The 14,547-nt window shown below is 38.9% G+C and overlaps 1 protein-coding gene across 1 annotated transcript in view; it reads right to left on the bottom strand.

The window, feature by feature from the left end:
- Window positions 1–14,547, bottom strand: part of DNAH5 (dynein axonemal heavy chain 5) — a 286,089-nt gene that overhangs the window by 122,476 nt on the left and 149,066 nt on the right. The window contains exons 35-41 of the mRNA XM_036278902.1: window positions 11,592–11,804; window positions 10,588–10,812; window positions 9,053–9,225; window positions 6,223–6,401; window positions 5,643–5,830; window positions 5,141–5,335; window positions 1,789–1,923 (exon numbers count right to left, since the gene is read on the bottom strand). Of these exons, the coding sequence (XP_036134795.1) occupies window positions 1,789–1,923; window positions 5,141–5,335; window positions 5,643–5,830; window positions 6,223–6,401; window positions 9,053–9,225; window positions 10,588–10,812; window positions 11,592–11,804 (1,308 nt within the window). The remainder of the gene's footprint in view (window positions 1–1,788; window positions 1,924–5,140; window positions 5,336–5,642; window positions 5,831–6,222; window positions 6,402–9,052; window positions 9,226–10,587; window positions 10,813–11,591; window positions 11,805–14,547) is intronic.

Genomic DNA, 14,547 nt, shown 5'->3' with positions numbered 1-14,547 from the left:
AGTATAGACATTTTAATGATGTTAGTTCTTCCAATTCATGAAAGAGGTATGTGCTTCCACTTTTTTATATCCTCCTCTATTTCTTTTTTCAATGACCTGTAGTTTTCTGCAAATAGGTCCTTTGTTTCTTTGGTTAAGTTTATTCCTAGGTATCTTAATTTTTTTTGCCACAATGGTAAATGGGATTGTTTTCTTAGTGTCTCTTTCTGTGAGTTCATCATTGGTGTATAAGAATGCCATTGATTTCTTGATCTTAATTTTGTATCCTGCCACTTTGCCAAATTCATTTATTAAGTCTAGTAAATTTTTTTTTTTTTATCCTCACCCGAGGACATTTTTCCTTTTGTTGTTCAGGTAGAGTGGGAGGGAGAGAGAGGAACAAAGAGAGAGAGAGAGAGAGAGAGAGAGAGAAACATCGACGTGAAAGGAACACATCGAGTGGCTGCCACCCGCACAACCGACCAGGGCCGGGGACAAACTGCAACCGAGGTACGCGCCCTTAGCGGGAACCGAACCCGGGTCTCTCAGGACCGCAGGCCGACGCTCTAACCGCTGAGCCAAACCGGCCAGGGCAAGTCTAGTAAATTTTTGATGGAGTCTTTGGGGTTTTCTATGTATAGTATCATGTCATCTGCAAATAATGACAGTTTCACTTTCTCCTTTCCAATTTGGATCCCTTTTATTCTTTTTTTCCCTGTCTAATTGCTGTGGCTAAGATTTCCAGTATTATGTTAAATAAGAGTGGCAAAAGTGGGCATCCTTGTCTTGTTCCTATTCTTAAGGGAAATGCTTTTAATTTTTACATATATGGCCTTTATTATGTCGAGATATGATCCCTCTATTCCCAGATTGCTAAGCGTTTTTATCAGAAATGGGTGCTAGATTTTGCCCAATGCTTTTTCAGCGTCTACTGATATGATCATATGATTTTTATCTTTCATTTTGTTTATGTGGTGTATCACATTGATTTGCAAATATTGTACCAGGCTTGCATCCCTGGGATGAATCCCACTTGGTCATGGTTAGTAATTTTTTTGATGTATTGCTGGATCTGATTTGCTGGTATTTTGTCCACGATTTTGGGATCTATGTTCATCAGGAATATTGGTCTGTAGTTTTCTTTCTTTGTAGTGTCTTTTTCTGATTCTGGAATTAGAATTATGCTAGCCTCATAAAACAAGTTTGGAAGTCTTCCTTCTTCTTGAATTTTTTGAAATAATCTGAGGAGAATGAATATTAGTTCTTTGAATGTTTGGTAAAATTCCCCCATGAAGCCATCAGGGCCTGGGCTTTTGTTTGCTAGGAGAGTTTTGATTTACATCTTCAATTTCTTTTGTATATACTTTTATTTTTAAATAAAAGTACATCATTCTGTATACAGGTCCACTGAGACTGGACTATTGATTATCAGTCTCTACCATGAAATGAAAGAATACAAAATTATTATACATTGGAAAATTTACATATTTCAGGCCAGGCTCTACAGACTTTAAAGAAATTGAGATTTTAACTCTAAAACAAAAAAGTGATTCGAAGTATTTGAAAACTTAATGTGTGGATTTTTTCAAATCCATTTGAATTCTATTAGAACAGCACATGTTAGCCTAGACATGAGTCACTACAAAAAGCACTGAAAAAGTGTAATTGCAAGTTATGTTCTCCATCATTTTCTTTGATAATTAGGCATTTTAAATTGAGCATATTAAATAAATATTTCTACATCTCATTTGAGCTTAGTTAGCTGGACTGATATTAAGCAAGTGGAACATCTCCGTCTGTGAATCTCACCAGTTTAGAAAGATTCATGTCTCGCAGGACACGCATGACGATCGTGGATTCGGTGTCTGTGGGGCTGGCTCTTTTGGCTGCTCCCAATGTTCGCAGAACTGACAGAATGTTACGCAGACCAAAGTCATAATGTACCTGAAAAATTTGAGTACACCAGGCTTATTTTCAATATGAACTTACACATGGAAACTATACCAGTTTGACCACAGTAATGAAGAAGTGCTGATTATCCTTTAGAAAATGTGTACAATCAGTTAGTAGAGCAATAAAATTTTTATCAAGATATTTTTGACCAACTAGAGAATACCCACAAGAGTCCTTTCCCATACCATCATTAATTTAACCCCTTAGATCAGTATTAATAGATATATCTTGACAGAGAGAAAGAAGAAATAAATTTCCTCTTGGAGTACACATGTCCCCTTGAGCTTCTTCTTAATCAATCATCCATAAGAACGTGGCCTCATATCTCTAAAGCTAAAATTCTGAGCCAGAATTAAACTGAGACCTCAGTCATGACCATCATATATATAAGCAAACAGGCAGAGGTAATGAGATTACCTGGAGGGGGGAAGAATAAGAACAAATCAGAAGCTAAGGCCCCACCTTTGTTATTACCTTAATATACATTAACAAAAACTCAATCATGCCAAATTTTAGCATATATAAAGTGAATAATTAAAAACCAATTTTCTAATCACTATGGATACCATGGCAGTTCCTCAAAAACCTAAAAATAGAACTACCGTATTATCCAGTAATCCCACTTCTAGGTATATATCCAGAAGAATTGAAAGCAGGGTCTCAAATTGCTATGTGTACACCCATGTTCATAGCAACACTATTCACAAGAGCCAAGAGGTGGGAGCAACCCAAGTACCAATCGAGTGATGAATGGATAAAGAAAATGTGGTATACACATACACTGGAATGTTATTCAGCCATAAAAAGAAAGTAAATCCTGTCACATGCCACACCATGGATGAGCCCTAAGGACATTATGCTGAGTAAAATAAACTAGGCACAAAAGACAGGCACTGTGTGGATTCCCTTAGATGAGGTACGATAGTAGTCAAATGCATACACACAGAAAGTAGAATGGTGGTTACTAGGGCTGGGACAGGGAAAGAGAGGAGCTGTTTAATGAGCATAGAGTTTCAGTTTTACTAGATGAAAAGGCTCTGGAGATCAGCTTCAAAGCTTTATGAATATACCCAATACTACCGAACGGTACACTTAAAATGGTTAAGATGGTAAGTTTAATGTTACATGTTTTTACCACAAAAAAGTAATATCTATAGAAAAACAAACAATTGTCTGCTAGGTACCTGGGAGAGGGGTGTATCACTCAGTACTAATCATTTGGAAGATGAGTAAATAATGGAGTAAAGGCTGTAGGAGTGAAGAAAGACTGAAATACTGAGAAGACAGCAGGAGTCAGTGATGGGGGATTTTTCTATGTAGTAAAAAATATTTCTTTGGCAGAGAAAAGACAAGAATGAGTGAGTCAAGCCTGATATAAGCAGAAAAAAACAAGAATGGTGGTGGCAAAAATAGCGTGAGATTAACCAGGAAAACTCAATTGTCAGGGTCAGAAGGCTCTGTCTGTGAATGAACACTCACAGGAGAGAATGTGTGAGTGAGAATGTAAGTTAGCTGAACCTGTGGGTAATAACAAATAGAATCAAAACAGTTTGGAACAGAGGCCAGAGTGAGGAGAGGGATCAAAGTGATATATATGTAAGAAGTGTTATTCACATTTTACTTTATGTTCATTATAATATATAGTTATTTAGCATATGCTTGTTTTAATTTTTATTTGTATATTCTACAGATGTGTGACATGATCCCTGCCTCCTGGTCTTTGAAACGTTATATATGATCTTACCCCCTGAGCACGGCAGGACCTAACCAGTAGAATACAGCAAAGATGATAGATTTTATATGGTTACATGTACATAATTATGTGGTCACATTACATAAGATTTGTGATGGTTAATTTTATGTGTCAACTTGACTGGGCCATGAAATGCTCCGAGAGCTGATTAAACATTATTTCTGGTGGCGGTGTTTCTGAAAGCGATTAGCATTTGAACTGATAGACTAGGTAAAGCAGGTGGCTCTCCGCAGTGTAGGTGGGCACCATCAACCCATTGAGGACAAGGAAGGTTGGATTTGCCCTCTCTGCCTGACTGCTGAACTGGAATATTGATCTCCTGCCCTCAGTACTCCTAGCTTTCTGGCCTTCAGCCTGGGGCTGGAATCTCCACCATCAACACTTCAAACTACACCTCCAGCCTTCCTGGGTTTCCAGCTTGTAGACAGCATATCATGGGGCTCATCAGCTTCCATAACTTCATGAAGCAATACCTTATAATAAATCTCTTTACATATATACATATAAACCCTCTTTGTTCTGCTTCTATGAAGAATCCTGATTGATACAAGATTGTAGCAATCATCTTGCTGGAACCTCTTTCCCTTGGTGACTTTGAGAAAGCAAATGGCCATGTTAGAGAAACCCAGGTAGCAAAGAATGGCACACAGCCTGTGGGAACTGAAGGGGGCTTCCTCCAGCTGACAGCCAGAAAGAAACTGAATCCCTCAGTCTTAGGACCTCAAGGAAAATAATTCTGCCAACAGCATGAGTGAGCCTGGGAGTAGATCTTTCCCCAGTCATGCATCAGATGAAACCACAGCCCCAGCCAACACTTGATTCAACCTTGTTAGACTCTAAGCAGAAGACCCAAGGACTCCTCACCCACAGAAACTGTGGGATAGTAAATATGTACTGTTTTCAGTTAGAAATTTTGTGGTGGCATTATTACCCAGCAATAGATAACTAATACAGAAGTAATAAATGATTAATTTTGTGCCTCTTAACTCTGAAATCCCATGAAGTCAGAACCTGCTACTCCAAACAGTGCAGAAAATTGGCAAAGAAGTTACAACAGACAAGAGAGACAAATAGCAAAGGTTGGCCAAATACTTGAACATGCTTGGAAGTGAGAAGAATAAAGGATGAGAGAGGTTCCTGACAAACATAAGAACACATAACACATATGATAAATGTACAGGTGGGATAGAGACAATATTAACATCCATAACACTTTGGCTCTTAAATCAGTCCAGATAGTTTTCACTTCATTTCTATGCCATAAACAATAATTTCTTTAAAAGTCCTTCTTCATAAGATTTTTCATATAAAGTTATTTTTGTAATGATACAACTTTCTACTTTGCATCAATAAGGTATCTGTCAACAACCCCAGTCTATAATTTTTCAAAATGAAAACATTTCATTGAACAGAAAAATGAAACATGCACACACAGAAACCTTCAGAACGTCCCACCTGCTTAGAAAGCTGCTCTTCACAGAGCTTGTAGAGCGTGAAAAACTTCCTGGCCAAAACAATGTTGTCAATGAAGCCACAGCTGGCCAACTTCACTCTTATGATAATCTGACGGTCAGGGACCATCATGGCCACAGAGCGGAAGTTAATCTTCAAGTTTTCAGGGAGTTCCTGCCGCCCAGCATAGCCAGGATTCTACACAAAATAAAGCCCAAGGATAATGCTATGATCATTGATATCAACAAGCACACATCAGCATGAGGTTAAAAGATCCACTGTGTACACACCACAAATCTGGAATGACAACCAGAGAATTCGTTTACCTATCTCCCTCTCCTTTTCATTGAAGAGATGAACTGGTAAGTTATTAATATGAGCTTTAACACCAAAGGCTTTCAAAATTACAATCTCAATTTCCTATTCATAGAAAGCAGGTGACCTATGACCAAGGAGATACACGAAAACTGTGATGATAGGCAGAAATTCAGTAGATCTTCCTTACCATGGTTAAAAAAAGTCCAAATTCAGGGTTCATAGTCACTTTATCTCCATCAGTAAAAATAAAAGATTTTTTACGCTCCTTTTTACATGTCAAAATAATGGAAATTTGCTGGGCTGCAACTGAGAGGACTGGTAGATCAATACGGTTAAATTCATCAAAACAACCCCAGGATCCAGACTGTGCCAGTCCTTAGCAAGGAAATAAAATAGAAAATTCAATTAGTATGTAATTTTGGAAAGCCAAGGAAAAGGACATTACGCAGCTACCAAGACAGTCAGAGATAAGCTGGTTCAAAATAAAGTGGAACAAATAGATCATGGATAGAGTGCCCCCAAAATAGCTCACAACGTGGCACTTATTCTGCAAACACCCAACCTGCAGAGATAAAGAAACATCACAAAAGGCCAGTAACACTGACGTTTGATCCACCCAACACTGCGAAGAGTCAGATTGTCCAAAAAGTTTTACAAAGTTGAACAATGACCCTAAAATGTAGCCAATTATTGAAAAATAAATCTTAAAAAGATACTATTCCACCTTAACTGAAATACCTCATCAAATAAGAAAACATAACTCTCACCTTTAAAAATCCGTCCAAGCCCTCGGAAATCCATCTGGTCTGAACAATTGAAAACCACAACATACTTCCCAAGACATCGTCCCATATCTTTGGTAGTCTCTGTTTTGCCTGTTCCTGCAGGGCCAGCGGGGGCTCCTCCCAGGCTCATCCCCAGAGCCTGAGCCAATGTGATATAACACCTTGAGGGATAGAGACATCACTGGAACCAAAGCACCAGGATCTAGAACATGCTTCAGAAACATCGCAGTGAAATGAAACCCGCGCAAGATTAAAAACTCGAAGATGCATGCCATTGTCCCTACATAACATTTCCAAGACTGTCTTCTAAAATACACTTATCCTTATAGATATCAACATGTGTTAAGGAAAAAGAAGAGGGTGATCTATGGTCAGATACATTTGAAAACTCTAAACAGCCTTTCTTATGATAATGTATCTTGAGAGAATATCTCCAAGTATAAAAAAAAGTACCTAGCAATTCCAAAACTAATTTTGCAACATCTTCACAGAAATCTACCACATCTAAAAATAGGATTCCAGGAAACATTAGAAACCATTAAAGTAGATCAACCCCTTTTTGAATCTGAGAGTTCATAACTTGATGTATTAGAAGCCAATGGTCACATGAAATTTAATCACACATTGCTAAATGATCACACCTTCAATCCATTTCTGGGAGCTTATACAAGGACTAAATCTCTACGGTGTGCCCTCTAGAGACAAGCACAGATCTGTCGGAGCGTCTTCATGTATATGTTCACATACGTATACATACTCTCCCCAGAACATCGCACATGTATGTGGACCTTGCTCCATCCTTTCTCTGCCTTTCTTTCCAGTCTCTTTGCTGCTTTCAAAATGTGATCACTCATTAATGGGATTTGAACATTTATGGGATGTAGTGGCCCTTTCACAGGTCTACTAGAGCTTTCTGCCTCCCCACCAGACAGCTGTAAACTCTCTGCTATCAGGCACTGGGTCTGGTGCACACTTGCATCCCAGCTACTTGCCTGACCCTGGTACCTAGTACTCTGTAAAACACATTTGTTGAATAAATGGCGTGTGCCAGTCCCACCATTCATGCACTCTATCTGGCTCCTGCCATCCCAATAGTTACTGGAATAGAGATGAAGAAAGTGACCACAGCACCAAATAAACAATGACCCACCCTCTGGCCCAGAGCTCACTAACACGCAATGTAGCAAAATCCATCAGCAACATTAGTATTAAGTATTCATCTCACTCTAAATGCGTTTCATCACGTCAACAGAAGTGCTTTTGGTTCCTATTCTTCAAGAACATTGATTCTAAAATGCTATAAATCTTCCTAAGGCAATGATGGCACACGCATCAGGAGTTTGATGGGAGCCCAGAAATGAGAAGGAAACTGGAGGGTTCACAGTAGAATTTTCTTTCTGGAAGCAATGGCAGCATGTTTATCGGTTGATGAGAATGATCCAGTAGGAAGTGAAAGCTGGTGATGCTCCCAGAGAAGAAATCGCCATCGATCTGAGGTGTCGCCTCTGGATGGCAGTGCAAACTGTACGCAGGAACCAGGAGAGGAAGCCGACAGCTGAGGTCAGGTGCCTTCGTCAGCAGATGTGATAGTGGGAAATGAGGGCATGTTCTCTCCTACACCAGCATCTATCTTTTCAATAAAATAGGAACTGAGGTCTTCAGTAGAGAAAGAGGAAGAGGGTGGGAATGCTGGAGGTTTGAAAAGAGAGGAGATGAGAAGAGTATAAGCCTCAGGTATGTCAAGGAATTCTTCACATTTGGGGGTCATCCATCTCTCTACTTCAAATCAAAGAGCTAAAACTCCAAAAGCATGTCTAGCCGCATCCTGTACAAATCATCTTCAATCCAGATGTAAGAAGGAATACAACGGGTTAGGAAGATAAGAAAATTCTAGAGGAAAATGACTCACAAGACTAAAAACTTATTAAAAACAATAAAATCTCTTGCTAATCCTCCATTCTCAGTTGAAAGTGAGCATTTCATTTACCATCATGAATTAATTGAAGGAATAGTCTAGCAGGTGACTGATGCTATGTCACACTTTTATGTTTTGTCTGATAATATTTGCGATCTTATAGCCTAAAGGCTCATTCTTTGAAAATGGCTGATACTCAACGTCAGCTTCTACTTAGGCCAAATATTCATTTTAATGCACAGCCAGTGTCCAAAATTAGTATTCAGTGTATCTCTGAACAAAGCATATGCAAGTGGCTGACGCCACCAAGTTCAAATTAGACTAAGTGAATTACAGAGTATTAGCCATGGAAGGGCCCTTAGAGATGGCCTAGTTCATCGTACAGATGAGGAAACTGAGGCCAGGGAACTTGCACAGCAGCTGTAGCTAACCCTGCTGGTCAATAACAGGCAGAAGGTAGAACTAAGAACTCCAGGTGTGTAGAGCAACGTTCTCCCCATCACACTTCACCTGCACTGACATTCAATTTCCTTCCTGCTAAAAAACCATCTTAATTGTCTCTGTATCGACAACAGGTGTCACAATTCCCAAAGCAGCCCTCAGGCCCATGTGATTTGCACCTATTCACACATGGCAATTAATTCCCTTTCTTGCCCATTTTGAGGTCCACAGAGGTCATTTAAACTTGGCCTCTGTAAGAGTGAAGGCAAGGGAAGCAAAGCCTGTTTCAAACCCCATGTGAACACACACATGTAAAGCTAAGAAGAATACTGCATTTCAAAGACTTTGGTATAAAAGCTTATGAATCCCCTGAGCAACTCCAGAGAATAAAACTGTCAGGGCGGGGTGGGGGGAAAGGGGGAATGAGGTTGTGGAATCACAGAATCCTTCCATTACCTGTCTGTGAGTGGAGTTATGACAAGCCTGTCAGTGCAGCCTAAAAATTCATTCTGGTATATGAAAGCTACATCTGTGATGTGAATCATCATTTTGTCAGAATCTTCGTTGAAATAAAATCTGCACTGTTTCAGCCACTCAAAGTCTGTAGGGCTCTTGATATGCATGTGACACTGAAATGCAAAAGGTGTAGGTTACTGCTGGGATGAGAGTCATTTATTAAATACGCACATTAGCATTATGTATAACGGGAAGCAAAGAGAACTCGAAGACTACCCAGCTGGTTCGGAGATGCCAGCTATATTGCTATCCAAACCAGTCATCCAAAAGAAGATACTTTGAAAGATATGGGTACGGGAAAATTCAAGAGAAATCTCTCATTGTGCTCCCCAATTGAAACAGCATGATATATTTTAATAGTAAGATATTCATTTCTTAAAGTTTGCCCTTTAATGCCCAATACCACAGTCCTAACCATGAAATACAGACCATGCAAAACATGTTTTGGCATTCAAAGATAGAACTAAACAGTCTCATGAGGGGAAAAAGGGCATCTCTTGTGATTATGACAAAGTACATTGTTGCTTTGATTTAAATCCATTAATTATTCTTCCGAGGATTTGCAGAGGGCCAAAATTTCTAAACCTAATGGCAGGTTATTGCTCAGCAACACTAGTCTGAATTTTTTAACCAAAATTTTAAGCCACTTTAATCATTTTCTTTGACAAATAAGAAACCTAAAATTACCCTGAGCCCTTTATCTCTCAGAGAGGCAAAGAGGGTGCTTAAATATTAAGAGAAGATTAGCACACAGCAGCTGGAATGTGCTGCCTGTATTTCCAATATATCAAAACCAATCTTTCATAATCATTTTTACACAATGGGGTGAGGCATGATCCAGAAAATTATTATGAAAATAAGAGCTTCTTACCTCTTATCTAATGTCCTATTTTATAGTAAAGGACAAATTTCTTTTTTTTTTTTTTTCACATTTTCTGTTTTCAATAGCTACTAAACTCTTTTCCACCCTGTTCTCTTTTAAGGGCAAAAATCTGCATGACACCGGAATGTCACAAACTGTATTAGCAAAGACCATTTGCAGTCAATGACATACAATGGAGAAAAACTCATGAAACATGTGATTGAAAAGCCTTCGAAGAAGCACCAAGTGGCTGTACCAGCAACGGGACTCATCGATTCTGCGGCAAGAAGCTGGCCATCTTCAACCACAAGACAAAATGATGCTCTTTAGAATGCTACATGACATGTTAGTATTTAAAATAATCATATAATGAATTTTAAAATAAAGTGTATTTGCCTCAATAACATCTTAGCAAAGACTATCGGAATATGACTGAAATTTCAGCTAAAGACTGAAAAGAAAACCTGACAAACAAGCTCTCATTGTGAAGGTGAGTCTTGGTCTGAACTGAATTTTTTCATTGAATTCATTCAAACTAACTTCAGCGGGTAAACACAGATAGTGGCTAGTATTTGTTTTTCTGTATATGCCACAGAAATGATAAAGTACTTACCAAGTCATCAAAGATATCCCTTTGGTGCACGTGAATAGTGATCAAAGTCTCATATTTGACTCGTTCCAAGGAGCTCAGATCCTTGGTTGTGATGTCTATCAATGTATTCAGCAGCTCCAAGAAAGACTGATTGGTTTTCTGCATGATTTTTTTATCATACTTGGCATTTTTAAGGGCTTCTTCTGAATCCCGTGTCCATATCATTTGAATTCCTAATAATCCAACCTTAAGGAAATAAAAAGGGCTTCATGCGTGTATATGGCATATGAATATATTTAAATAGAAATTACAATGTAGTGAATAGTTGTGATTATTTGCCACTATGTCATCCCTGATTACATCAACTTCATATGTTTTATCAGAACTTCGGAAAACACTACTCAGATTGTTTACTTGGCAATTAAATATGTATAGCCTCGAGATGCATCTACAATTTTTTTCTTAAGTTTTTAAGGCATGTATTGTTTTAAGTCATATTTCTCCCCAGGTAGATTTTAAGTTACTGGTGGGGAAAGTGTATGTCATAAGCCTACTTTTCCCAAACTGACACAGGGCTTACCCACAATAGATACTTGCAAAATCCTTATTGACCACAATGACTAAGAAAATATTGTTCTCTGTATTTAACGCTGAAATATATTTCTCATTTTCCTGGTAAAGCACACAGTACATTTTTATGATCTGTGTACTAAAGAGATTCAGTAAGAAAAAGCTTTTAAATTAAACAAAATATATCAAATATCGCTACAACACATATGTATGTATATGTGTATACATATATAACCAAATAATCTATAGTTGAAATCTTTAAGCTTATCTATATTTAGCAAATTCTTATAAAAATTGTAATATTGGTCCAGAGTTAAACAGAAGCCAGTTGTGTAGTTTACAATAGAAAATGTATGAGCTCTAAAGTGACTATTCTGAAAAATATATATATATATATATATACACACACACACATATACACACACACACACACTTTCCGATTTCAATACACTGACCTGAGCAGGAAAGGAAGAAAGAAATTCAATCAGTTGGAAACCTGTTTCTTGAATATTTTCAGCGGCCTGGCAAATCACATGATGTAATGAAGACTGAGATTCCTCCAAGAGGGAATTAAGCCAAACTTCCACATTGCCCTCTGCCATCACAGGCTTATCCAAGTCAATTGTCTCGCCCTCTCGAGAGGAAATTGACAGAATGCGATCATAGATCTATGTTAGAAGCCAAATTAAAAAAAAAATAGCTATATTCGCATAAAGAAAAAAAGTCCTCTACTGTCTCATGTCAATGTTATCCTTCCAACAGATGCTAAGCTACAGATTATAACATAAAAGTCAAAATACAACATAAAGTCATTTCAAAACAGCAAAAAAGAAGCTATCCATGAAAGCTAAAAGAAGATACTAAATCAATTCTAAAGAGTCTATACTTGAGAGGGGAAAACTTGTTTTCTAAAGGAAATATTCAAGGCCAATGGGCTGATCAAATAATTTCTAGTTCTTTTTTCCACAAATTAAATGAAACTCCCTAAGAGCCTGTCATCGACACCACAAGCTTATCAAGTTGACATTAGCAATGACCTGGCCAATGGGATCAATGCAAACACCTTACAAGGTAACTCCAATCCCGTACTAAACAGTGTGCTCCTTACAGGAGCTCTTGGTTGCTCATAGTGTTTTCTAATTCAAACCCAGCTCCTACTCTCGTCATTTCACTTCACTTTCATGCACCTTGGCACAATGAGAAAAGCATGGTATTTGGGGTTCTGAAACACAGGTTCAAATAATGCTTTGCCATTCACTGATCATGCAATATTGGAGGACATGTCTCTGGGACTAAATCTCTTACCTAAAATTAGTCATTAAAAATAGTGTCTTCCCTACATCTCTACCCACCTTCCTGGCTATTCATGCCAGTTTAAAAATAATAATAATAATGCAAACAATAAAGTAAATGTGAATTTGTATTGTTTTTCTTCTTTAGTAAGTGGAATATTGTCCCCCTTGACCTCAGATTTAGAATTTAATCCTAAATCTCAGATTCAGAACTGTATTAATGAAGCAAATGAGTATTAAATTTCAGGGCCTCTCATTTACATGGACCCATTCCAAGGTTCTGAATACAAATTGGTATTTATAATTTTACAAGATTCAAGACCCACAAAACCAGGATGTGTCGCTGGTTGTAGATATCTTTTAGCAGAAATACGCAAAAATCAGTGCTATTTTAAGAAGTAATTGCTATGAACAGAGGCTAAAAATGAGGAAATTTAAATGATCTTCATTGTACAATGAGAGAGTGAGAAGCTTCACCAAGCACCATGACATCCTAGTGCTTGTAGCAGAATGATTTGAACAAACATCAGGAAGAACTTCCTGGGTAATTCAATCCCCTTTCAACCTTTACATCCCGTAGACATTGATTTAAACCATTTCCATGTTTTTCCTTTCCTCTCCACCCACCCCCTTGGTCAAGGCTTTGTTGTAGCAACTCAGCCTTTTCCATCCTGACTTTGCAGTCACTTCCGGAAACGTGTTTCCATGCTCCCTTCTCCTCCACCATCCACACTGACACAGAGACACTTTCTGAAACACAAATCATAAAATCCTCATAAAAACCTCCCATATCTTGTGTCACATTCACAATGAAGTAGAGTTCCATAGCGTGATGCACTTGGCCTTTTGGAATCTGGCCCATGCCCCCTTCTCCCTTTGCTCGTCACTTTCTGTTGTGGGTTAAATTGTGTCCCCTCCCAAACTATATGTTGAAGTCCTAATCCCAGTACCTGAGACCTTATTTGGAAATAGAGTCTTTGTAGATACAATCGAGTTAAGATGAGGTCCTGGATAATGGTGGACCCTAATCCAATGACTGGTATCCTTAGAAAGAGAAGAAAATTTAGACACAGAGACACAGACACATGGGGAGATCGTCTTGTGAGGACAAAGGCAGAAATTGAAGTGATGTATCTACAAGCCAAAGAGCACCAAGGGTTTCTGACCGCCACCAGAAACTAGCTGAGAGGCATGGAACATTCTTTCTCAGAGCCTCCAGTAGGGACCAACCCTGCCGACACCTCAGTTCAGAATTCTAGCCTCCAGAACTGGGAGAGAATAAACTTCTGTGGTTTCAACCCAGGAAAGCCTTGGGAAACTAAGACACGCCCTCACACACCCACAGTCCTGTCCACACCTCCACTTGCCCTTCCTTCTGACCGGACCACGTGTCCCTTCGCCACCTGCCTGGTTATGTTTCATTCACCTTCAAAGAAGCAGTTCAAACACCATCTTCTCCTGCAGGAAGCCTTCTCACACACCCTTCCCACCCAGGGTAGGGCTCCCCAACAAGCATGTCATGCTCCTTGTGCAACAATACTAGCACAGCAAGTCAAAAAGTTACCAATAGTTTGTCAAATTCCTCATGAATGCTGTGCTGCATAAAAACGACTTCGGTACTGTTTTATGATGTACTTTTCCCTGGAACCCCAGGACTGGCATCATGCTCGGCACATCACAGGGACTTGAACTTAAATGACCGGCTTTTAACTGCTTACAGTGGCATTGCTCTACCACCGCACTAACTGTAGGCGGTGGACTCCACCAGAGCAAGGATGCTGTGTGCTCCCATTGCCAAGCACGACACTGGACTGCTCAACAAGGGCAGGCTGCAGGCCAGGGTGAGCCACCGGTTTCTTTGATTTATTGAATTTCTAAACAGCATGTAAAGCCATGAGAGCTACACACAATGAATCCTTAATGATAGTTAAACTATTTGTTATTCAAATCTACATTCTGGATATTAAAAAGTCATAGTTCTAAAGGTATATTGGACCCAAAAGCTTGTTTTGAGTCCCTGGCTGAGTCAGTGGCCAGGGAAGTAAGCCTCTGTAAATGCTGTACCAGAGAGCTATATAATAAAGAGAGCAGAGATCCCGAGATATGGTAAATGCTGGCC

The sequence above is a fragment of the Molossus molossus genome, unplaced genomic scaffold, assembly GCF_014108415.1.
Source record: "Molossus molossus isolate mMolMol1 unplaced genomic scaffold, mMolMol1.p scaffold_m16_p_3, whole genome shotgun sequence".
Classification (NCBI taxonomy): domain Eukaryota; kingdom Metazoa; phylum Chordata; class Mammalia; order Chiroptera; family Molossidae; genus Molossus; species Molossus molossus.
This window is presented reverse-complemented; position numbering and strand designations above follow the sequence as displayed.